The 25,429-nt window shown below is 39.9% G+C and overlaps 1 protein-coding gene across 2 annotated transcripts in view; it reads right to left on the bottom strand.

Moving 5' to 3' along the window:
• SHC4 (SHC adaptor protein 4) overlaps positions 1 to 25,429 on the bottom strand; it is a 130,034-nt gene that overhangs the window by 22,053 nt on the left and 82,552 nt on the right. For both annotated transcript variants that reach the window (XR_007153271.1, XM_047864011.1), the window contains exons 5-9: positions 23,166 to 23,219; positions 18,837 to 18,888; positions 8,642 to 8,765; positions 6,688 to 6,859; positions 4,512 to 4,572 (exon numbers count right to left, since the gene is read on the bottom strand). Coding sequence is in view for 1 of the 2 variants with exons in the window: in XM_047864011.1 (XP_047719967.1) it covers positions 4,512 to 4,572; positions 6,688 to 6,859; positions 8,642 to 8,765; positions 18,837 to 18,888; positions 23,166 to 23,219 (463 nt within the window). In the remaining variant the exon portion in view is untranslated. The remainder of the gene's footprint in view (positions 1 to 4,511; positions 4,573 to 6,687; positions 6,860 to 8,641; positions 8,766 to 18,836; positions 18,889 to 23,165; positions 23,220 to 25,429) is intronic.

Raw genomic sequence — 25,429 nt, 5'->3', positions numbered from 1 at the left:
GACTTCAGCCAGGTCACGATCTCGCGGTCCGGGAGTTCGAGCCCCGCATCAGGCTCTGGGCTGATGGCTCAGAGCCTAGAGCCTGTTTCCGATTCTGTGTCTCCCTCTCTCTCTGCCCCTCCCCCGTTCATGCACTGTCTCTCTCTGTTCCAAAAATAAATAAACGTTGAAAAAAAAATTTAAAAAAATTATATATTATATTATATTATATTATATTTCAGTCTATACCCAAAAATCTTTCTTGGCTAAAGTGTGTGGTTGATGAGAGCTTAACCACACATGACAACCATTATGCATTCCAAACTTTCTTTTTGCCAAGTATTACTCTGAGAACCTATCCAAGCTGCCTAAGAGAAGATTTGTGGCAGAAAATAAATACATACTATACACAGGGTATACACTGTAAGTACCAAAGTTTTTTAAGTTCAGGCCCTTAGGGTTTGTGGTAATTTAATGTCTTTTTGATTAAAAATATCAATATTTCCATTTGAACTTGGAGGTCTGGGAAACATTATTCTGTTTTACTAATTAATTTTCTCCATAAGGGAATTTAATATTAAGAAATGGTATCTTTTATAAGTCTGGTGATAAATATATTAACTCCTTGAACAACCAGAAGCCTATTGCAGTATTTATAATATACTGGAATTCAAGTTTTAAATCATTATTTGAACAAATAAATGTCCTGGGAGGAAAAAGCCAAACCTTATTGAAAATATTTGCATAGGTGTTTCTCAAATGATTATGTCTAAAACTCTAGGAAAAGCCATAAAAATTATGCATTTGCTATTCTGGCAACTGCTATTAAATTGCTCACTGGTCAAGAATTTCAGATCAGTTTTTATTTTTATTATTTTTAGAGAGAGAGTGTGATCAGGGGAGAGGGGTGGGCGGGGGGAGAGAGAGAGAGGGGGAATCCCCAAGCAGGCTCCACACTCAGCACAGAACCCGACGCAGGGCTCAATACCTTGACCCTGGGATTATGACCTTAGCTGAAATCGAAGGTCAGATGCTCAACTTACTGAGCCACCCAGGCGTCCCTCAGATCAGTTTTTCAACATATGACCAAGTAGTAACAGGCAGGCCTCAAGATAGGAACATCTGATTTCCGGGTATCTGTGGATGAATGGACATTGTAGTACTAAAGTCCTTCTTACCACAATAGGAGGAGCCTTGATTGTTGTGGCCTGTGGAGCAAGGGTCAAGTCCTTCAATCCCTCCTAGCATTCTGGGTCCCTGATGGAACTTAGAACCTGCTTTCCTTTTTCTGTTTGTTTGTTTTAAGTTTTTAATGCTTGTTTATTTTTGAGAGAGAGAGAGACAGACAGACAGACAGACAGACAGACAGACATAGAGTGTGAGCAGGGGAGGGGCCAAGAGAGAGGGAGACAAAGAATCTGAAGCAGGCTCCAGGGTCTGAGCTGTCAGCACAGAGCCCGATGCAGGGCTCAAACCCATGAACTGCGAGATCATGACCTGAGCCAAAGTCAGCCACTTAACCAACTGAGCCTCCCAAGTGCCCTGGAACCTGCTTTCCTAAGGAAATAAGGTTATAGCTCCATGATTTTCAGGGGAAGGAAGTATGCAGTTGGAGGACTTTTTCGAAACCACAAACACCATCTCTCACCAGCCCAAGATCTTTAAAGGTTCCCAGCTATGAGCTGTTACCTTAGGGCCACCACAAGGAAGGCAGCTCTGTACTGGTTCCAGGATATCCCACAGTCAGAGTGCAACTGAAGAACAGGCACTTACTATAGAATTTTCTCTTGGTGTGTTTGTCATCACAAAATATACATTTAAGCTTCAGTACAGACAAACCAGAACAGTAGAACGTGGTGTACTTATCTAGGAGATAGCCATCATGGCTAAAATTAATTCTGGAATTAATTCTAGAAAAATATGTGCCAGACTCCAAATAAAGGTTTATGAAAAAAGTCTGTTCATAAGTTTGGATTTGCTTATATTGGCTTAGGGCATATAGAAACCATGAAAGAATAAGGGGTTACATCGTTTGTTGGTTTAAAGGAGAAATAAAACCAAGGTAAATAGAAACAATAAACTGGATTCTATGACAAGGTTACACTTACAAAAAGAAATGTCTTAAATAAGATTGAAACAATACCTCTATATCTATTTATTCCTTTATAAATGTTCCTCAGGGTTCTATCCTATGTCCAAGACTCATCTATCTCGCCTCCGTACTCTCTCTGTGCAATGATCTGGGAAGTGGTCCTGGCACATTCCAGAAAAACCAGGAATGCTGGTTCCCACTCATACTGTTTTTTCTCTCTCTCTCCCTCTCTCTCCCCTCCTTTCCCATTTCCTTCTTTATGCCTGGATAATTCCCATTCATCCCTCAGGTCCTGGTTTGGTTGTTTTGTTGTAGAGGTAAGTTTAGGGAGACCCCCTAGAGCCCCTCAGATTAAAAAAAGTTACATTTATTCTTGGGAGAGAGAGAGACAGAGGGTGAGGAGGGGAGGTGCAGAGAGAGAGGGAGACACATAATCTGAAGCAGGCTCCAGGGTCTGAGCTGTCATCACAGAGCCCAACACATGGCTCGAACCCACAAACCTCAAGGTCATGACCTGAGCTGCAAGTCGGATGCTTAACCTACTGTGCAACCTAGACACCCATAGAGCCCCTCAGATTAAGTTAGGTTTCCCTGGTATTTGTTCCCATAACATCTTAGGCTTTGAAACATCCATCTATTTGTAAGCATTTGATTTAGGTGTGTCTTACTTGTTAAACTACAGATGATATGAGTACCAGTTGTGATTCCATCCCTGCCGCCTAGCACAGCGCCAGACTCTAAAGAGGTCCTTGCAGTCACAGATGATGTGTTGAATAAATGAAGAATATAGAATGAGATCAAAGAGCATGTGGAGATATTTCCAAGTGAGCCTCAGCACAGGTACAAAATGATTATAATATTACAGGGCACATGTGGTAGGTTCCTGACTTTTAAACCTGTAGGTTAGGCATTTCCAAATAAGGAAAAGGAGGGAAGGTGGGAGGAATACAGATCTTAGGGAGCAGTTGTAAAAACACATTTTTACTTACCATTAATTTGTTGTAGTCACATTACTAAAAGTTAGGTTAAAATTCTAAGTAACTTTAAAGAATGGCAAGGAATTTTAATGTCTATCAAAAAGAACCATATTTTTACACAATGGACTACTACATGGTGATGAGAAAGAATGAAATATGGCCCTTTGTAGCAACGTGGATGGAACTGGAGAGTGTGATGCCAAGTGAAATAAGCCATACAGAGAAAGACAGATAACCATATGGTTTCACTCTTATGTGGATCCTGAGAAACTTAACAGAAACCCATGGAGGAGGGGAAGGAAAAAAAAAAAAGAGGTTAGAGTGGGAGAGAGCCAAAGCATAAGAGACTCTTAAAAACTGAGAACAAACTGAGGGTTGATGGGGGGAGTTGGGAGGGAGGGAAGGGTAGGTGATGGGCATTGAAGAGGGTATCTTTTGGGATGAGCACTGGGTGTTGTATGGAAACCAATTTGACAATAAATTTCATATATTAAAAAAAAATTTTAAAAAGGAACCATATTTTTAAATAATTAACAATACTGTCTTAGTTCACTACTCCTACTATTTTTGCATGGTAGAGGAAGGTAGTAATCACAGCTGTACCTAAAACAATAAATCCTCATGTATCCCCTGTGTATAAGAAATAATAAAATGAATAGATTACATTGGCATAATTCCATAAGAAGTATGCAAGTATCCTTGGCGGTGACTACCTTGTAGGTGGCAAGTTCCTGCTAATTTGAGTCCCTAAGTGTGGTTATCCAACTTTATCCCCACAGTATTATTTATATCATCCAGTTACCCACTCCTCTAATGCTGCAAAACTTTGCTTCCCAAAGAAATAAGTACTTTCAGCAATTTATAAGTATTAAATGACTAACTAGCAGCAAAATTTTATGAAAACATACTTCCAGTCTGAGAGGTGATGTTCTACATTTGCATTGTGGAAAAGTTGTGCCCCACATCAATTATCGCATCCAGTAATAAGACACTGAATGCCCTGGGAAATGTGGGGTATTTGGCCCCTAACTGGGACTCTCACCTTTCAGATTTCTTTTTGTTTTCGATGCCAAGCAGACAAAAAAGGTTTTATCTTAATCCTAATGGACTTGACAAGCATCAATTTTCACATTAGCTTAATGTCTGATCTTCTTTGAAGTGGAGCTGTCTTGAGTTTTAAGCAGAGAAAACACCTTTTCAGCGAGACTTTTCATGATGTTAAAGCAATCAAAGACCTCAGGAGGTAGAATGACAGTGTGGTCAAGCACACAAGAGTGAGGGGAAACCATGAGTCTCCCAAGTGACACACATGTGGCATTCTGGGCCTCTCAGAACGTGGGATGCAGCTGAAGCATTATACACCTGACTTTCCCATGAAGTATTTCAGAGCCAAGGCCACACACAACCATATGACTTACAAGGAACAACAAGAGTGGCAGATGGGGAAGGACAATTGTACCTACCTATTGCCCTGCTTTGTTCTAAACAGTTCTCGTACACACTGCTGCACTTGGAGTTTCCAGGCTGCACGAACAACAAATTGTGAGACATTTACAAACATGGTATACGTTCATAAACTTGCCAAAAAACAAACAAAACACTAATAACAGTCCTGGAAGAATACAGCAGACAGCTCCACTTTCTGACATAGTTAGTGTCTGACAGGTAACAAAAGGAAGGTGAGATTTTGCATGGGGAACATAGACTCCTAAGATAGAGCACTGTGCGGGGGCTGCAGAGGTGGGTCTGAGGCAGAGGTGGTTGTAAAGGCTGCTGATGTAAGGCCCGCATCCTGAGCATCACTGCTTTTGTTAGGGAGGTCCTATTCCAGGACTCAATCCAAGTCTCAGCCAGAAACTGTGAAAGTGTGATTTCCAGGACACTTGTATAAACTCTCAGTATTTAGCAAGCCTCTATCTAACAGTGCATTGGCAGATTGGAGCCCTACTCTAATGAGGTTTGTGCCGGGCTCACTTTCCATCCTTAAAAATGTCATCCATCAAAGGGTTGCATTAATATATATATAGATATATATAGATATATATATACAGATATAGATATATATAGATATAGATATATATAGATATACACAATTCAATAATGGAATGGGATCACTGATGCCTTTGAGAAGGGCAATATCTATCCTTTAGAAAGATTAATCAGGCAGTACCATGCAGAAGGGTTTGAGAGAATGAAACTGGAGACAAGGAAGGGGCTTTCAGAATCATCTGGGCACATGAAGGCCAGAACTTAGAAAGGTACAAGAGTAATGTAAGAGGTTGGGTAAATTCTATCAAAAGATTTCATGGTAGAATCTTCAGTCTTGAAGACTGAGTTGACATGGAGTCCAAAGTGTGAGATAAACAAAAGACTGCAGATTAATGAAACAGCAGCAGTGTCATTAATTAAACATGAGTAAGTCACTAGAGGAATCTGGTTTGGAGTCAAGGAGAAAATGCTGAATTCAATCTTACATAAACAAGTAATGTAATGCTTATGGCACTACAGCTGGAGAGATAAGTAATGGCTGAAGACAGAGAAGCTGGAAGACTGTGTATACAGGTGGCATGCCAGAGGAGAAACCAAGGGCAAGGCCAAGGGCAGAGCAAGGGTGGTTAAGGGTGGGGGGCTGGGGTTTGAAGGGTAGGGGGTAGAAGAAAATAAAATATAAAAAGAAAAGATGTAACTTACTTTGAAACAGCTCTATAAGATGACAGGGCAAATTTAGTAGAATGATAATTGTAGAATCTAGGTTGTGTATGTGAGTGTTCACTGTATAATTATTTCAACTTTTCTGTGTGTTTGAAAACATTCATAATAAAATGTTGGAAGACATGAAAATGAGAAAAAAGAAGCAACTAGAGATGGGGGTTGAGAATGACACAATAGAACTGCTTTAGAAGCTAACAGAAGTTCTAAAATTAAGGGAGAGGCAGACAATGGGTATCAAATTCTGTAGACAGACTCAGAACATTGAAGAAGAAAATTGATTTAGCAATGAAACCATCGGTGACCAAAAAACCATTGGTGACCATTGTAAAAGTAATTTCTATCAAGTTGTCAAGCAGAATTCAGATCTTAGAAATATAGTGTTGATGCAAAAACTGGGATGGAGATGATGGTTTCTAGAAGTTTGTGGGTAAAAGGAGGTGAGACATTGTAAGTTGGTTGGAGGAATCCAAATTCATTTGCAGACAGAAGATACTGGTAGACAAAGAGAAAATAAAGATTGAGACAGGGGTTGATAGACAGACAGAACAAGGGCAGAGAGTTGGAAGGTGGGGATGGGATCAGGAGCTCAGGGGAAGGATTGGCTGTGAAGGCAGTTGCTAAGGACGAGAAGCAAGGAGAATACAGGAAGACGTGGAGACGAGGAAAGGTGAAGTTGAATGTAACATGTTGGACTGCCCTCATCTTCCCAGTGAAAGGAGATGTGAAGTCATCCACTTAGGCAGCGAGGAAGGGGGTGGATTTGGAGTAAAAATGGTCCAGTGCAGGCTCCGACAGTGATTCATTCTCTGGCTCAGTACTGAGGAAGGCACTTTCTCTAAACTAGCATTTGGAAACTCAAATTAAACTCTCTAGTGACAAGGACAGAATCACATTGCTAAGTTCCGGTAACCATAAAGCATTACTTACCAGATAGCACAACTTTTCACACCGTATGGGGCAGTAAGCCATCTGTTCTGTGGCTTGGACTTTGATGCGCACATCTGAAACACCACCTGCAGGTGGCTGCTTCCCTGGGATTTCATTGTAATACTCATGATCTTCTCTCTCCACAGCAGGACCATCAAGAGGCACCTCCTCACTGCAAGGGAAAAAAGAATCCCCAAGAGACTGGGTGGGAATTCAAATGCTGTAGGGGAGGCAGAGGGATCAGAACCATGCAAATCATCCTGAAAAATGCTGCATTCATGTTTTAAAATTATAGCTGTGCTTAAGTGATGTCAAATATCTGGATGGAAGCAACCAGATGGTTGTTTAGCTTTCCATAGACAATTAAAGTGGGGCAAGCCAATGGAAAGTGCCAAGGGTGATGCTTTTGTGTCTCCTCCCAGTGATTAAGAGAAACACACACACACACACACATACACACACACACACACACACACACACACTCCTTGAATGTAAGTCATCTATGCCAGCAGGATACAAAATTAAAGTTTTCCTGAGTATCTTCAGCATGTTTGGATTGTACCATTTTGGAAATGTTTTGCTCAAAAAAAAAAATTAGATATTGGGCAGGGGGCCTGGCCCAGTTTGTGAAACTAAGATGAAAAAAATAAGAGAGTTATGGCCAGCCATCTCGTCTGCACAAATCTGGAGAAGTATATGGGATTCATAAAGAAATATTAGAACCATATGTGCAAGTGGGTAGATTTATGTAAACATGCATTGTTTTAAAAACCGAAACAGGGCAAAAAAAAAAAACAAACAAAAACAAAAACAAAACAAACAACTTTTCTTCCAAATTGGAATTAGTAGCTTTCTTATGAAAAAGAATAAATCAAGTCCTTTGGGATTGAACTGATTCTACTGACAAGCCACACAGTTTTGTCGGGTTCATTACCTGTCAACAAAGTGATAGCACTAGGATGTAAGTGTTATCCTGGGAAAAATTCAACCTCAAGGCTTCCTAGGAACCCCCTCTCCTTTGCTACCCCAGACCACCTTAAAAAGGGAGATCTCCAAACCCAATGTTTGTTAATACACAAAGTAACTAACCTGGGGGGGTGCATTTAAAAGTACCCAAGAGTTTTGTCTCTTGGGTATGAATTCTGCTCACTGTACTCTACACTGCTGGAGGCTGTCAGGCCTGAAGGGCTCAGCTTTCCTTGTAGACTTTCTGCGCCTCAGATAGAACAACCAGATCCTTGGGTCACATCACCTGCCAGCCCTGCCACAGTTTAACTGGAACTCATCTATTTACATTGCAAACTAGCAAACTAACAACGATTCCTGCTATAGACATTTGATTCCTACTGTTTCCCTCTTCATTCTTGATTTTTTTTAATGTTATTTAAAAAAATTTTAATTTTTTTAAAATTTATTTTTGAGAGAGAGAGAGAGAGAGAGAGCATGAGCAGGGGAGGGGCAGAGAGAGACACAGAATCTGAAGCACACTCCAGGCTCTGAGTTGTCAGCACAGAGCCCAATGCGGGGCTTGAATTCATGAACTGCGAGATGGGGTCCTGAGCCAAAGTAGGCCGCTTAACCGACTGAGCCACCCAGAAACCTCTCGATATATTTTTTTTAGTGGTATGCATGGGATCTGGGATTGAAACAATTCTGAGACATTTGATATCTGTTATTTTATGATACTACTTAATTCATAGCTCTGTATGATATCAGAGAAACAGGGAAGACCCCTTCTTGGAGTGTCTCCTTTAATTTTGATACAAAGCAAGAGGAAATATCTGGACAAATACAAGAGAAAGAAAAATAGAAAATGTCATTATTAGTTTGTACTGAAACTGCCTATTTGTAAGAAAAAATTTACTAATTTCATTAGTTTGAAAATGCCATATTAATTTGAAAATACAGCAAAATAAATATAGCAAGTCAAATAATTATAGAACTCTTGGCTGACCTTTCACAAGAAGTATTCAAAGAAGGATTTTTCAAATACTGTTTAAACCGGAGTTCAAAAGCCTGCCCTATGGTGCTGATGACATCTTGGGCCATTCCGCTGCGGCATTCCAATATGTGGCAGGCTGCAAGTGGACGAACAAAAAGAAACTGTAATAAATTTTCAACAAGAAAAGGTTATAATAAAGTAAAAATATTTCCAGAACATGAACTGGTACTTGAATAAAAGGGAGTAGGTTTATAAGCTCTCTTCAGCTCTGAAATGGCAGAAAAGAATACCTCATATTTCATTTGCATCAAAGAGAAAAAAACATTCATAGTTTACATTTAAATATCTCAAAACACTGACAGATTTTGGTCTCAAGACAGGTTTTTGGGGGCCCCCATTTTTATAAAACCAGACTGATCCTAACCAATAACGTGACTCACGTTCAATGTTAGCTCTAGAATTCAATACCAGAGATGCTGAGGGCAGCAATCTGACAGGAAGGCTTGTGGTTGTGCTGTTGTCTTTGCAAAAATATAACTTTCCAAACCTTCTCTCCTCACTCAAAGTGGGGGATGAGCTGCTGGCAAAAACAGGAGCTTTATAATACCCCTTTGCCCTGTTATTGCTATTTTTAAAATTTTTTTAACATTCATTTATTTTTGAGGTGGGGGGAGGGGCAAAGAGAGAGGGAGACACAGAATCCAAAGCAGGCTCCAGGCTCTGAGCTGTCAGCACAGAGCCCGAGGCAGGGCTCGAACTCATCAACCACAACAAGATCATGACCTGAGCGAAAGTTGGACACGGCCGACTGAGTCACCCAGAAGCCCCATGTCATTGCTATTATAAAGCAGTGATGGTATGGTAACCTCTGTCTTCACAACCCTACTAAAGAACTATCTCCATTAAGCATTAAAAACAAGATTTTGTGACAATGGCATGACCAGAAGATGTTAAAATTTTTTATTAGATACTTTCTCTGAGAAGCTGGTACTGGGAAGAGGAAGATTTTCACAATTTAAAGAAATAAATTATGGAGGGGGCAGCTGACAGAATATCACAAATGAGCAAATCTGCTGCTGCTGCTGCTGCTGCTGCTGCTGCTGCTGCTGCTACATAAAATCAGGAGCTTATGTGGAGAGACTATAAATTCACCTCCCACCATATGGAGTATCATTCTTGCTTTGATGAGAGTCTGGGGTCTTGCTTAGGGCCCTGCAATATGGAGATTTAATTGAAACGGAAGTTTCATCAGGATGACTTAAAGATAAAGGAAATAAATCTTGTGAGAAGTAAAATCTTTAAAATACATATTGATTTGTATAGCCTGAAGAATGGAGGGATGAGAAAAAGCTTAATAATGGTTAAATATACACAAGAACGCTGTAAAAACTGTTAGCTATTCTCTGAGAACAGCTTAAGCGAGTGCATGGGGAATTAGAATAGAAGCCCAGGAAGCCTCCTGGGTCTCAGGAACTGTGGAGCCAACACTGGGACACCTTACTAAAAGGGACACCAAAGGAGAGGAGAGAGAGCTGTCTTTATGGAATGAGCTAACTGTGCTGACTTGGAAGCATGGTTTTATGCTTTTGCATTCTCTTGGAAAGGATTTTGTATGTATGTAAAGTAAAAGGCAATTCATTGACATCTGATAGAATTTTCAGAGCCTATAAAAGTACACAATAGTAGTACCTACAACAGTGTTTCTTTTCTTAGCCTTATGTTATAATTATCTCAGGAAGGGGCTGGCTCCTAAGTAGCTCAATCAGTTAAACCACCAACTTTGGCTCAGGTCATGATCTCCCAGTTCGTGAGTCTGAGATCCGCATCAGGCTCTGCACTGGCAGCGCAGAGCCTGCTTAGGATTCTCTCTCTCTCCCTCTCTCTCTGCCCTTCCCTGCCCTCTCCTCTCAAAATAAGTAAATTAAAAAAATAAGAATCTCAAAGAATCTCAAATAATTCTGATTCCAGAATTGACTTGACTTTCATTTAAAGGATTTAAATGAAATTTTTATAGAGTTGGTTTTTTTAATGTTTATTTCCTTATTTTTGAGAGAGAGAGAGCAAAGGAGGGGCATAGAGAGACACGCACACAGAAAGAGGATCTGAAGCAGGCTCTGCAATAAGAGCCAGATACGGGGCTCGAACTCATGAACCATGAAATCGTGACCTGAGCTGAAGTCAGACCCTTAACCAACTGAGCCACCCAGGCGCCCCAAATGAAATTTTTAGAAAGCATGTGTTTGTGTGTGTGTGTTCATGTGTGTGTGGGGGGGGGGCACAGTGGTATTACTAAATCAAACAATGCTAAGGTGTAAATCTCTAAAAGAATTGTCATTACCATTTCTTATAAGGTTATCCCTTTAAAGAAGCAACTTGGAAACTGATATAGACTTAGGAGCTAATTCTAGTTTTGAAAATCAAATTAAGAATGCTTATAGATGGGGGCACCTGAGTGGCTCAGTCGGTTAAGCATCCAACTTTGGCTCAGGTCATGATCTCACGGTTTGTGGGTTCGGGCCTCACATGGGGCTCTGTGAGGACAGCTCAGAGCCTGGAGCCTGCTTCAGATTCTCTGTCTCCCTCTCTCTTTGTTCCTCTCTCTCCCTCAAAAATAAATAAAAAACATTAAAAAACAGGAAAAAAAAGAATGTCTACCCTTTCTACCAAAGGAAAATGTTTGATCTATCTTTAGACTGTTATTTTAAATTGACCCTTCTTTTTCTCTGCAGTAGCTTCACACATGAGCAACACATAGAAGGTGTTTTAAAAATTGTGTTGAATGAATACATACTGATTTTCCTGAATCACATCAATAATTCTAGTGTGAGAAGTTCTCTTCAGTTGCATTAAAATGACACCTGCAGCAATCCCCATAGTGGGAAAAGTTTCTACAGCCATTGAGTGGTGTGAATCATTGCTTGGTTTACTCATGGAGATATACTTAAATCTACAAGGTGCCCTTGGAAATGTGCTCTCCAACTGACCCAGTGTTACATTATGAAGTTGTGTTACATTATGACTAAAAAAGGTTACACGCCCTTAAATTCTTTTGTTTTTCACCTCATAAATTTCTGGTCCAATTAAAAGAAAAGTCAAGATCCTAAATCATGTCAAAATGCAGAATATGATTTTTTCAATTTTATGTTTTTCTTAGGTTCAAGAAGATGTCTAGAGATGAAGACAAGGAAGATGAGAGAGACAGGAAATTCACACACACACACACACACACACACACACACAGAAACATGAAAGTGTGTCTCCCTTAAAAGGGATGAGAAAACAAGAATGCTTAAAAGAACTCTGGAAAGATTCAGATTCAAGTTCAAATTTCAATTATGCCACCATCTACATGACTTTGAACAAGTGACTTTGTAGCAATGTCCTCACCTGCCAAGACAGGGCACTGATTTTTTTTTTAATGTTTATTTTTGAGAGAGAGACAGAGACAGAGCACGAGTGGGGGAGGGTCAGGGAGAGACAGGGAGACCCAGAATCTGAAGCAGGCTCCAGGCTCTGAGCTGTCAGCACAGAGCCCGACGCGGGCCTCAAACCCACAGACTGCGAGATCATGACCTGAGCTGAAGTCAGATGCTCAACTGACTGAGCCACCCAGGTGCCCCAGGGCACTGATGGTTTTAAAGTCCCTCATTGCTTTATGGAGACCCCAACCTTCATCTGTCACAGTAGCTTCAGCCTTCTGAGGAACAGGCATGTGGGTTCTTGTGGCACGTGGGTACTCAGGAAGGAAAGACACAACTAAACCCACCAGCCGACCTCTACCACTTCTCACATCTAAAATGTTCTTACTTATCTCAACTCTTCTCATTCTGATACTTTGAGCATTTGGTCCTGTTCCTGGACTGATGCTACCAACACATTCTGCTTTGCTTTGGATGACCTCATTGCTGCCATATTACTTTTTCTGAGAAGATCAGACGACAAACAGTGGTGCCCGGCACCATGAAAGGAATGACATTGGACAGAAAGGTTGACCCTGTGCAGACGTTCTGTACAGCCTCACTATCTCCAGTGAACACACATGTTGTGATAGTGCTGTTGTTGGTATTCACAGACACACCACTCTGGGAAAATGGTCTTGGTTCTTTTTGAGGTTGGTCATGGGCCAGAATAGGGATGGGCTTTGAATCAAACACAGGTGTGCCCATTTCCCAGTGTTAGACCCATCTCCAGAAGCTTAGATAAGCAGCCAGGTTGGCCAAGAATTTACCAACCTTTAGCTAACGAGAAGGTAGAAAGACAAGTATATAAAAAGCCCCAACTGCCAAAAAAGAATGTGACTTTCCAGTGACATGATAACTTTGCATGGAGGTCTGAGATGGAATCAGATGCAGATATCAATTATTTTCCCTCCACCTCGTAGCCAGACAGACCCATAACTCTACCTTTGGGTATCAAGAACTATATTAGGGAGGATTTTTTTTTTTTAATCTTAGATACATATTCTTCAAACTTTATTCATTTGGTTTCCTAATTGGATGTTCATGGACAAGAGGCTGAGAACTCTTCTTAGAGGATAACAGGCCCTTCTTTACTAGTTTTATATTTATTTTTAATAGACCAGGGTGTTTTTGTTTTGTTTCTGTTTTTGCATTTTTTAATAAACTAGAAATTCAAAAGCGCAGCTTCTCAGGTCAACCACCAGATGGTGCTGTGGTACTGAAGCAAGGAGTCCTCCCCGCTTAGAACTCCGCCCAAAGAAGTAAGCCAGCCGTCAGTCCACAGTAAACTGATGTCACCAGGACAGTAGTCCATATATTTTATAACCATAACCATAAATGTAAATAAACAGGCTAATTTAAATTATTTTTGTGGTCTTTAAAAACATTTTTTTTTTAACTTTCTTCAGAGACTGAAAACCATGGCCTTCCTATATACACCCAGGTAGACTGGGGCCTCTTCACATACCAGATTCAGAGAAACTATTTAAACCTCCCTGGACTACTACATATTTGGAATGAGAGGTGAAGAGAATATGTATTACGGGGCAAGCTGTGTTAGTCACTAAGTAAACTCAAAACATTCTTAGAGTGACTTACCTTTTCTACAGAAAAGGCCCTTTATAAAATGAGGCGTTCACTAAAGGGTCCCAGCAGAGATGGAAAAAAAAGGAGCAACTGCCCCGACTTGAATCTACTAATGCTAAAAATGAATTGGGCAGATGAGAGATAGTGGGAACATTCAGGATTCTTAGCAAGGAGCCTGGACTCCTCTGCCTGACAGCTATGCTCTTCCTCATCCTGGAGGTCCCGCCCTCTGTCCCTTACCCATCCACTGACATCCTGCTTCCCAGGGGCACCTAGGGCCTGTTCATTGGCACACTGAAGGTTATTTTCTGCCTTCACGCCCCCTAACTCCTTTTCAGTATGTGACTTTCTGGGGTGCCTTATTCCAAGGTGTCTTCTCCCGGAGAAATTTGCTCTTCCTCCTTCTCAGGTGATACTCATCTCCTGATTTCCTCTCCTCCTCCTGACTACTCCTCTGGCCCTTTATGGTCTCCTCTTACCACTCCCGGAGAGCCTCAGCCCTCTTCTTTCCTGGTTCCTCCTTCACTGATCTTGCTTACTCTTAGGGCTATGAGGCAGTTTTTCCAAACCTGCACCTGAAGGTCTGGTCTCCCTCTCTATCTCTCTCTGTCTCTCCCACCCCCACACTCCCTCCCATCTCCTTCAGCTCTACTCCCACCTTTCCGCCTCCCCGACCCTGAGCTTCTCCTGCCTGCTGAACATTTTCCCCAGATGAACCAAACTCATTAGATAATTCTGTAACATCTTCTTTCTGGTTTCAGTATTTTCTTTATTTATTCAAGGACTTAGAACATTTTTTTTCTTTTTTACAAATACAATAAATATTCATTACAGGAGTTATAGAAAATAAAAAGCTACCAAGAAAAAAAATTATGTAAATCTCACTATCTAAAGATAACTACTATTAATATTTTGGCATCTCTTTCTTTTTAATCTTTCCAATCTTTCTTCTAAGTATATCTCCCTACAAAATGTTACCTGGGGTCATGCTATATCCATTATTTCACAATCTCCTTTTTGCACTTAATAACATTGCCAACATTTTCCCCATGTCATTATTCACTCTAACACTAGCTGTAAATTGTTGCATAGTAGTACATCCTATGGGTTCATTTAAATAATTTGCGATTTATGAATATTAAATTAATTTTTTCTGTTATATAAATAACATATGACAACAATCTTTATTGCTTAGTCTTTGTGCATGTCCTAATTATTTCCTTAGAAGTTAAATTGCTGGTTCAAAAGTACTTCCCTCTTTAAGACTTTGGGTACAAATTGTCATCTTGCTCTCCAAAATGTTTGGATCTATACTCCTACCAGCATTGTTAAGAAAAACTACTACTCTAAGCCCCATCTTACCTTTTTTTCAATATTTAAAATTTGAAGATGAAATATGAGATCTATTTATAAGTTGATTCCTAACGAAGTAGCTAGTAAGCTTTTGAAAACTTTTTTTTTTTTAATTTTTTTTTTTCAACGTTTATTTATTTTTGGGACAGAGAGAGACAGAGCATGAACGGGGGAGGGGCAGAGAGAGAGGGAGACACAGAATCGGAAACAGGCTCCAGGCTCTGAGCCATCAGCCCAGAGCCTGACGCGGGGCTCGAAATCCCGGACCGCGAGATCGTGACCTGGCTGAAGTCGGACGCTTAACCGACTGCGCCACCCAGGCGCCCCTTGAAAACTTTTAAATGTTTCTTGGTGCCTTGTAATGTTCTTTTTTAAGGATGTGCTCAGGACCCTGAATTGATTCACTTGCTTAATAGCTGGCTGAACTTAGGAGAATGATCTCACTTTCTCAATGCCAGTGTTTGCTTTGGTAACCAAAGGAATAAATTAATATCGACCTCCGAGAGTTGTTGTGAGGATGAATTGAGACAATGCCTGCCACATGGTGGGCATGCAATAAATGGTAAATGTTTTCCCCTATTTCCCTAGTGGATTGTCTTTTTCCAATTTGTAATAATCCCTGTTTCTTTAATGGCAACACCACTCCAAATCACAAGGATGATGATGATGATGATGATGATGATGATGATGATAGCTACCATTTATTATATACTTACTAGGAGCCACATATGGGGATATTTGCATTGCATATAATATCTCATTAAGTCCTCAGGAATATCTGATTTCTATTTCTTCACCAACCTTTATATCTAAATTGTTGCCAAGTTCCATTAGTTCCCATATTTGTCCAAACTGTCCCTTCCTCCCCCAGTGCAATGTAAACATTACCACTCCTGCCCAGGACTAATGAGATATCCTCAAAATTGGACTCTACAATTCCAGACTGTTTCTTGTCCTCCAGTATCATTTTCACAGATACAAATGCCAGAAAACTTATCACTTTGCAATTTCAGCAAAAAGGCAGAAGCCAGAATAATGGCTATAAAGCTCAAAATCTTTTGATGGCTCCCAGTGGCCTTCTGGCCAGCACTCAAAGCCCTCTACACTCTGTTTCTGACCTATCTCTTCGGCCATGGCTCCCCTACTTCTATTCCTTCACTTCTCTGCAACCCCAGCCTTCCACACACACTCACATACCACCCAAACACATAGCCCCAAGCTCTCATTACAGGACTTTTTCACCCACAAACCTCGACTGAGCCCCTGCTATGTTCCACACACTGTTTTCCGGACCCCCTCCTTCTCCAGGCACATCCTATTTCTCTCTGCCATTAAATGATGAGCCCAGGCTAGCCAGGAACTGTTTTCCTCCACAATGATTAGTTCAGCCCCTTTCATATTAGCATGTAATTAATAATTATTTGTGGGCTTGAAAATTATGTCAGCACCTCTGTGCAGAAATTAAAGTCCAGGGGCTGAGGTGAGTTGAAAGGATTTAACACCACAGGGTTGTGCAAGTAGGGGGTATGTTGACAACAGAGTGGCTTCTCACAGAAGTTTCTATAACCAAGATAAGTAAGAAAGGGAATGAGAGACTGAAAAAGGAGGCATAAGGATGATGAAATGCTAACATAGTAATCCAAGAAAATTACTCTGTGTTTCTAAGTCATCTGTCTTGTAGGTAGATCCATTCCCCTAAAGAAGAAAGCAAGAGACTGACTTGAATCTTAGAACTCCTCACCACTGCTTACTGAAAAGAAATGACATGCCTGAGCTGTTCAGCGACTGATGGTAAAGTTACCAAACATCTAGATTTCCTGATCTATTTTTTCTTTCTCTCACCCTGTCTTTTCAGGTTGAGAGAAAAGACTTTGTTGTTCAGAGGCCTTCCCCAAAATAGCATGCAGTTACTCTTTCGGGAAACTCAGGCTTAACTAAAAGCAGTTGCTCTTTTCTGGTATCTTTTGTTGTATTTCATTCTTACACCCCCGTTCCCCTTCACTAGTTCCTGTCTCTCCTACTCACCTTTGGTGATTATCCATTCTTCATTGTACAGTTTACAATGAGTCAGTTTCAACCGAGTATTGTGTAGTACTTGTCACCTGTTTCTTCCTTTCCATGTCATCAAGCCATATTCTTTTGGCAAGCATTTACTGAGTATCTACTACATGTCAGGTCTTGTGTTAGCAGCTGGTCCTCATCATTTCGTTTTTTAAAAGTTTTCTTTATTTCGAGAGAAAGAACACAGAGAGTGCGAGACAGAGAATCCCAAGCAGGCTCCAAGCTGTTAGCACAGACCCCACGGTGGGGGTTGATCCCATGAACCATGAGATCATGACCTGAGCCAAAATAAGAGTCAGAAGCTTAACCGAACTGAGCCACCCAGGTGCCCCTTATCATTTCATTTTTTACTATAACAATAGCTTCCAAATAGATCTCCCTGTCTTATGTTTCTTCCTGAATCCATCCTGCTCCCAAATCAATCTTCGTGAAGCTCTGCTCTGTCAACAGAATTCTCCACCTATTTGCTTGAAGATTAGGTGCCTACTTATCAGCCCTCTGGATGCCTTTTAAAAATCTTTTTCTCTGGACCCAATCTGCTTTCTAGCAAATATGTTCTATTCATTTGCCCTCCACCCCCAGCATACCATGTACATTTCCATCTTTGTTTTATAGCTCTTTGAATTTCCAAATGCTACTCCATGTGTGTACTTAATAAATGGGGGCAGGGGGAACTCTATCCCTGGGGTGGCAGAGGATGCCACCCTAATAGGTTCTAGTCAAGGAGAAGAAGCAACCTAAGACTCATCCCTACGAGGATTCTGAATGTCCCAGAGTTAGGGATAAGAAGCAACAATAACCATGTCTGTCTAAAGAGGTCCAATGATCTAAGGAACTTCCAGCCCTTCATCCAAAGTTTGACTGGGAGATGAGTTTCTTTAGGCAAACTTGCTAAATCCTGGGATGAGAAATCCAATCAACTTACTCTTTCATTCACTGAGATACTCAACAAAAATAGGTATTTTTGTTCCAACACCTATATGCTTGGCTTTGGGGTGAGTGCTTTGGAAACAACAGTGAATAAGGTAAACAGGTTCCTGCCCTCATGGAGGTTTCAGTAGAAAGGAAAGACATTAAACACATCAACAAATGGTAAATAAAATAACAAAAATGTGGGGTTAGTGTTAATAAGAAGAGAAATAAAGTATGATGATGCGAAAGGGTGGGATATGCTATTGGAGATAGGAGGGGCTATCAGTCAAAGAAGGTCTCTCTGAAGAAGAGACATTTAAGCTGAGATCCAAAACATGAGAAGAAGCCAAACACTCAAAATGACATGTCAGACTCTTGAACAGCAAAGGTACGGGCTCAACATACATGTGTGGTGCATGCGCACGTACATACACACACACACACACGCTTGCTGTGACTAATGTGGGCCAATTACCTCACTGGCTTGGGTCTCTCTCTATGTAGTTCATTCATCCATTGGGGATGCAGCAGCCAGCTCCTTCTATTATTATAACCAGAACAGCTTCTCTTTTGATTATACAAAAGATAATAAACCTTTTGGTATAAGGGTCCCTCAGATGACCGGGATCTAAATCCCAGCTACATAATTTTTCTACTTTGCTCTGCTAGCTGGGCTATTTATTTCCAACTCAAATTCACATAATATTTCTAGAACACAATCCAGCACTCTAGTGATCCTCATTACCCTGTATATTGAAAAAAAAAAAAACTCCTTGTTACATTTTAAAGTTGGTATATACCAGTTCTTAAGAAAATCTAGAAGTTGCTTTCCATACCTCGTTGATTAACTGGATCTTTAGCTACGTAGGCAACATAGTCTGTAGTATCCTATAAAAAAGGGAAAACGATTGCATTTAAAATGAATGGATTGTACTGTTGAAAGATAAGAGTACATTTAGGACATGATACTGAGGTACGGACTTAAATACAAATGTTTCTATTTAAAGAGAAAAGGAAAGCACCCTAAAAGGGAACATAAATATACACTGGGTAGTTTAGCAATTGTGGAGTCCTGATTCTCTGTCCCTTGGAGAGAGAAGTTGAAAATTAAAAATTTAGAGGCAGAGTTAGTGATACTTACTCACTAAGAATAAAAAGGAATCCAGATAGGGAATATATTGGTACAGATATTCTTAAAAAATGGTAAGGGACCATGACTCTCTCCTGTTTTGAAAGCTGAAATACCAGGGGTTATGCAGTCACAAAGGAGTCATAAACTGGGAGGCAGCACCATGATTTCCCAGTTGTCCAGACAGACACCATGTATGTCAGAAAATAAGTCAATTAAAGAGACACATTGGTTTTTGTGGTTGTTAGCTCGCTCGAGTGCAGTGCAAGTTAAGAAATAAAGCAAAAATACAAAGCATTTATCTGATCAATATATAGAAAGGAAAAATCATGTTTGAAAACGAGAACCCATGAAAACCCTAAGGATTTCAAAAAGAGGTGTTGCTGACGTTGTAAAAACAAGCAAAAAGCCACTTGGTAATTCTGACTTTTATTGAAAACAGTAAACTGATGAATGATAAGATCTTAATAATTAAAGATGCTTTTTGTTATCTCGGTTCTCAGGGAAAAAAATACACACAATGCCATTTGCAGATTAGAAGTATGACTCTCCAGAGGGAAGATGCAATCAACTGGCAGGAAATAAAAGCCCGTTTGTAATACCCTCAAGGACAATCACTTAATAACCCACAGTGAAACACACAGGAAGCAGATCTCAGGGTCAGCGTAACTTGTCTTCAGTTATTTTAAAAAATAACAAACACCTAAATAAATTTATCTTCTGCTAAAAGATAAAAGGCTTGAGATATCTTGTAAATAAATAAGGTCATATCTGTGAGCTTTGTTTTATATTAATTTAGAGGCAAAGCCACAGTTGCTGGGGACTTGGTTGCTATTTTTAAAACTGAAGGGATGGTAATGATGCCAGCAACACGGGTTGGCGCATTCGATGGTGGGAAAGAGGTTGTGGGACTTCATCCTCAAAACCGTCTCCAACAGTCTTACAGTTCTAAAATCAGTAACTGTAAATATCTGGGAGAATTTTAAGAATGTTAAAAGTAACGCACAAATAGTAAAAAAATATATACAAAAATATATTTGTGACATACTTGTAATGCATTTTTGAAAAAGAGAAAGTATTTCTAGATACAGAAGCATTACGAACGACTGTCTTAAGGGCTGACGGGAGGAAGGGAGTAAATTGTCTTTGAGAAGAGAGTAAAGGTGAGGGTTAGCAAAGGTCAAGAGGGAAGGAAGGATAGCTAATCTTTAACTGTTTTCATTTTTTGAAATGTTTATTTATTTTTGAGAGACAAAGAGACAGAGCACCAGCAGGGGAGGGGCAGAGAAAGAGGGAGACACAGAAGCTGAAGCAGGCTCCAGGCTCTGAGCTGTCAGCAAAGAGCCCAATGCAGGTTTTGAACCCATGAACCATGACATAATGACCTGAGCTGAAAATCAGATGCTTAACCGACTGAGCCACCCAGGCACTCCAAGAACAGCTAATCTTTTTTTAAACTCTGGAGGAAATCTGGTGGAAAGAAGGGTACTACTTTGGGCCACGGAGACTTTTAGCTTCTTGCACCCAGTTAGCTGAGAAGTTGTAAATTTCTAACAGACAAAGCTATGAGCATGTGCTAGCAATAGTGGTGACAGCTATCCCCTATCACGCGGTGCCAGGCATGGTACTAGCAGGTTATACACATCAATTTGCTGAATTCTCACAACACTGTGAGGCAAGGGTGATCATTCCCCATTTTATAGATGAGAACCCTGAAGCTAAGAGAGACTAAATAAGTCAAGTTTCCCTGACTCCAAAGCCTGGCAGTTCATTTGGGGGACCTTGAATGCCAATGCTTATGATTGCCCCAGTTTTTTATTTTAAATAGAATTGCAGGTTTTCTTTCCAGCTGCAGAGAGCACAGGGGCCCCACTCAAATCAGTAGGTACAAACTTCCCCACAGCGGCTAGGAATTCTTTACCGTTTGTTTCTGGACAGTACTTTGGTGGGTTGAAAGTACTAAAGAACTAAAGGCACATGAAGACAATCTATTAGGACTGGGACAACTAGGATAGACGTCATGCAGGGCATGCCTAGGGTAAACGAGGATCTGAGTGCCAATGTGAACATGACAACAACTCTTGAAACTTGAAAGGGAAATTTAGAGCAAATGTCTGTAAATATTTTTTAACACTTCACTTATACAACTCATTACTTTAAATAACTTAAGGAAAGTATTTGAGCTCCTTCGTGGATGACTGAGCTATAATGGGTTAGGAATAAAAGAGACAATGCTGGCCTCTTCAGGCTGGATTCAGTCAGCCCTCTCTGTACCAAACAAGTCCCTGGTTGTCACCGTTGAGGCAAAATTACAAGGCTTGGTGGATGGGAGTTCAGATTCAGTACCAGGCTCACACTGCAGCTAAGTGCTAGGCTTTTTGCATACCCCCTGTTTGCTAATGAATCCATAATTAGCCATCCACGGAATCTCTTGAGGATGAGGTAGAGTTCTTAAAATCTGGTTTACATATTAATTAAATAGCACCATGGAACTAATATATTCATTTGGAAATAACTATGCCCAAAGCGGAAAGGTGAGGAAGTAGAGAAGCCTAAGGGGAAAATTAAGTATCCATTAATAAAAGAAAAAAAATCCCAATGATCTGAAGTCCTACTATAAATACTGCTTTTCTTCCGTATGCTTCAGACAGGTTCTGAAGACAGGGTGTCTAGGTTTGACGTGCTTAAATATTTTGAATCACAGGTAGCCAGTGTGAAGACAAGTAATTATTGAAATATTTTTAAGAATAGGGTAATGTGAATAGCATTTAACTATATATTTCACACACTAAAAGGTTATACCAACAACCAAGTGAAGAAAGTTGCTTAAATACTTTAGATGCCAGTAAAGGAAGCAACGATTACAACAGAGTAGCTTTGGAACTTTATTTCCTTTTAGGATAGACCATAATTTTTCCTTTTGAATATTTAGCATAGAGGTCAAAACTCTGCAGTGACATCAGCTGCCAGATTTAGTTTTTACTACCATTCCATACCTCTCCTGGATTTCTGAGTTATATGTCCTATCGTTTATGGTCCTACATTTTATTCCTCAATTGGAAGTGAGAAACTAAATGTGGTGGCTAGAAAAAAATCAGCCGTTACACTGGATTTTACTGCCGCATTTCTGAAGGATACAATCTTTAATAATAAATGCTCAGCAGAACAGAAGGCAATACATTGGCAGTAAGAACAAAATCTGCATGTGCTCCCGATATATTTTCTTGACCTTACTGATGTTCAATCATTCTAAAAGTCAGACTCAGTCCTCTTCTAGCTTCTGGATGTTTGCAGGTAGGAGAAAAATGTCATAATATCATGAAGCAGCAAAATCTTCCTTCTAACCCCTCAGTTCAAACAGATTTGTTTCTTGGTCAGTCTCAGGCTTCCTAACTTCAATGCCTCTCTTCTTCCACTCCGGTTCAGAAGTGATGTGGTAGGGAGTCAGGGAATGACCCTCCACTCTGTAAAGAAGGCTTGGAGACAGAGCACTTGCTCCGTCTCACACAATTTGTGGGAAATGAGCACCATGTGGCCTCTAGGGAGGAAGGAACTGCAGTTCTCTCCCACCAGCTGTGTGTTCCCTCTGTGAATTTCTGCAAACCTGGCTGCTCACTTTAGATTGGACATAGTTGCCTCAGTTGGCAGCCAGAGTGGCAAACAGGCTTCCCCTATTTCCAAGTCCAAATGCCTAATAGGAGCTGCCTGGAACTTTGTGTGAAGAAGAGTGCTGAGGGAGGACTGGTAACACATGTATGACATCCTTGATTTCCATGACTTAGGTGTTACCTACAAGAACAGTCTCGGATGATAACTCCATGACTAACAACACAATGGAAAATTATTAGCTCATTTGCTAATTCAAACATTTTAAAAATAAGTAATGGAAACTATTTTACCAAAGTCAAATTTTTGAATGCACATAGCTGTTCACAAATTGTAATAAAACACTGGAAAAGACATGTAATGGCTAACATGCTTTACATGGAAGTTCTTTTAACTCTTATAAAAAGGACTTTTATAAATCTATACTTACAGGATCCCCTCCAGAGGCAAATGAAATAGACTGCATATGATGATTTGCAATAATCTGTAAAACATAAACAAATTAAACATGTATGATGCTACAGATTAAATGCCTAGTTACATACAATCTAACAGTAATGGTCGTACATTTGTATGTTTTGTCTTTGCCTGCTCAGCATCCCTTTGGAAATTACTCCATCCACATTCTATAATAATCTCATAAGGTTCAAGTAGGTCTGACAAGCCCGTCTCACCAGCCCCCTCCTTATGGCTGGACACAGGATCCAGGCCTAGGCCATCAGAAAACACCATCCCTCTGGATACAGCAAAGCCAATCAATATCATGGGGGAGGAACTGAGACAGATAATAGGAAAGAATGCATCTTTCTCTGCCATTAAGGACCTTAGTTTAAGTCCAAAGCTTCTGGGATTCATCTTTTGCTGCCATGTGGGAAAAGCCTGATGGAAAAACAAAGTTTTCCCTCTGGAGAGTATCAGAGCTGAGAGTTAAAAAAAAAAAAAAAGCTGGTGGTAATATTTGTTTCATCACTTCAACCAATACATTCCCCCCCTCTTTAGTTTTTATGCATTTTTTCTATTTTATTTATTTAATTTTATATAAGTTGGTTTGAATTGGGTTTCAGTCATTCATCACCAAAAGCATACTAAAGCACTAACATTAAGAATTTCAATATGATGTAGACTATCCAAGTGAACTGCATTAGTTAGCTGAGAAGACCACCTCTTTTCAGATTTTGCCTCTTGAGATTTTAGGCTTACTTATTTGGAAATCACAGAGTAATGACCAACTGACAGAGAAGTATTTGTCATACTGCTTTGAAGGTTCATTAAAATACCAACTGTGCACCAATTGGCTAAGCCTGTCTTGAGAAATGTTTAACATAATGTATACAAGAGTATAAGATACTCTTATATAAGATAGCCAACAATTCTATCTTAGATGTAGATCCACAGAATTGCGTAAATACAAGCACCAAAAACCTTCCCAAGAAAGATAATTACTGCCCTGTTTGTAATAGGTCCAAACTGGAATCAATCCCAATGATGATCACTGTGATATTTAAACAATGGACTACTATGTAGCAAACACACACACACACACACACACACACACACACACAAAACAAAACATATTTCTTGGGTAAAAGAAGCCACACACACACAAAAAATATATACTACATGGTTTAATTTATATAAAGTTCAAAAAACAGGCAAAAATATTTTATTCTGTTTGAAATCAGAACGGTGGTGCTCGTAGGGCAAAGAAAGAGAAAGCAAATGGTTTTCTGGAATCCTGAAAATCGTATATTTCTCGATCTGGGTAACGGTTACACAAATATGTCCATTTTGTATTAACCAAGCTGCGCACTTAAGATTTGTGCACTTTTCTGTATTTGTGTTTTCTATGTTTAGATTTCAGCTAAAAGTGATTACTAAAAATAAATCAATATACAAACATCAATGTCTTTCCCACATACCAGCAATAGCCAACTAGACACTGTATTGGAGTAAGGGGTACATTTTATGATAGTACCTGAGTATAAAATAGTAAGAATCACATAAGCCTTTTCGGAAAACTTCATTGAAGGGTATAAATAAGACACAAACAAGCAGAAAGATATATATTACTTTTATGGATGAGAAGACAATATTGTAAAAATGTCAATTCTCCCCCAAATTAATCTGTAAATTCCATGCAACTCAAATAAGAATTCCACCTATATCATTCCGGTAACTTTTCAAGCCACTTCTAAAATTCACATGGAAGAACAAATGTGCAAGAAGAGTTAAGGCAATCTTTTAAAGAACAAAGACACAAGATTTTTCTTATCAGCAAGACATATTGTAACACTGTAGAAATTCGTTTGAATACAAAGTCTAAAACAAACTCACACATTTGTTTTCTTTTAATAGATAAATGTGGCACCAAACAACCAACAAAGGACAGTGATTAAATCAGTGAAGTTGGCTGAATTAGCTGTATATGTGTAAAAAAATATACAAATGAATCCTGTCCTTATCGTACTTAGATAAATAAATGTTTTATCCACAAAAAACCTATGCATGGGGGCCTTGGTTTCTCAGTCCGTTAAGCCTCTGACTTCGTCTCAGGTCATGATCTCACAATTTGTGGGTTTGAGCCCCGCATTGGGCTCTGTGCTGACAGCTCACAGCCTGGAGCCTGCTTCAGATTCTGTGTCTCCCTCTCTCTCTGCAACTACCCTGCTCACACGCTGTCTCTGTCTTTCTCTC

The sequence above is a fragment of the Prionailurus viverrinus genome, chromosome B3, assembly GCF_022837055.1.
Source record: "Prionailurus viverrinus isolate Anna chromosome B3, UM_Priviv_1.0, whole genome shotgun sequence".
Taxonomy (NCBI): domain Eukaryota; kingdom Metazoa; phylum Chordata; class Mammalia; order Carnivora; family Felidae; genus Prionailurus; species Prionailurus viverrinus.
This window is presented reverse-complemented; position numbering and strand designations above follow the sequence as displayed.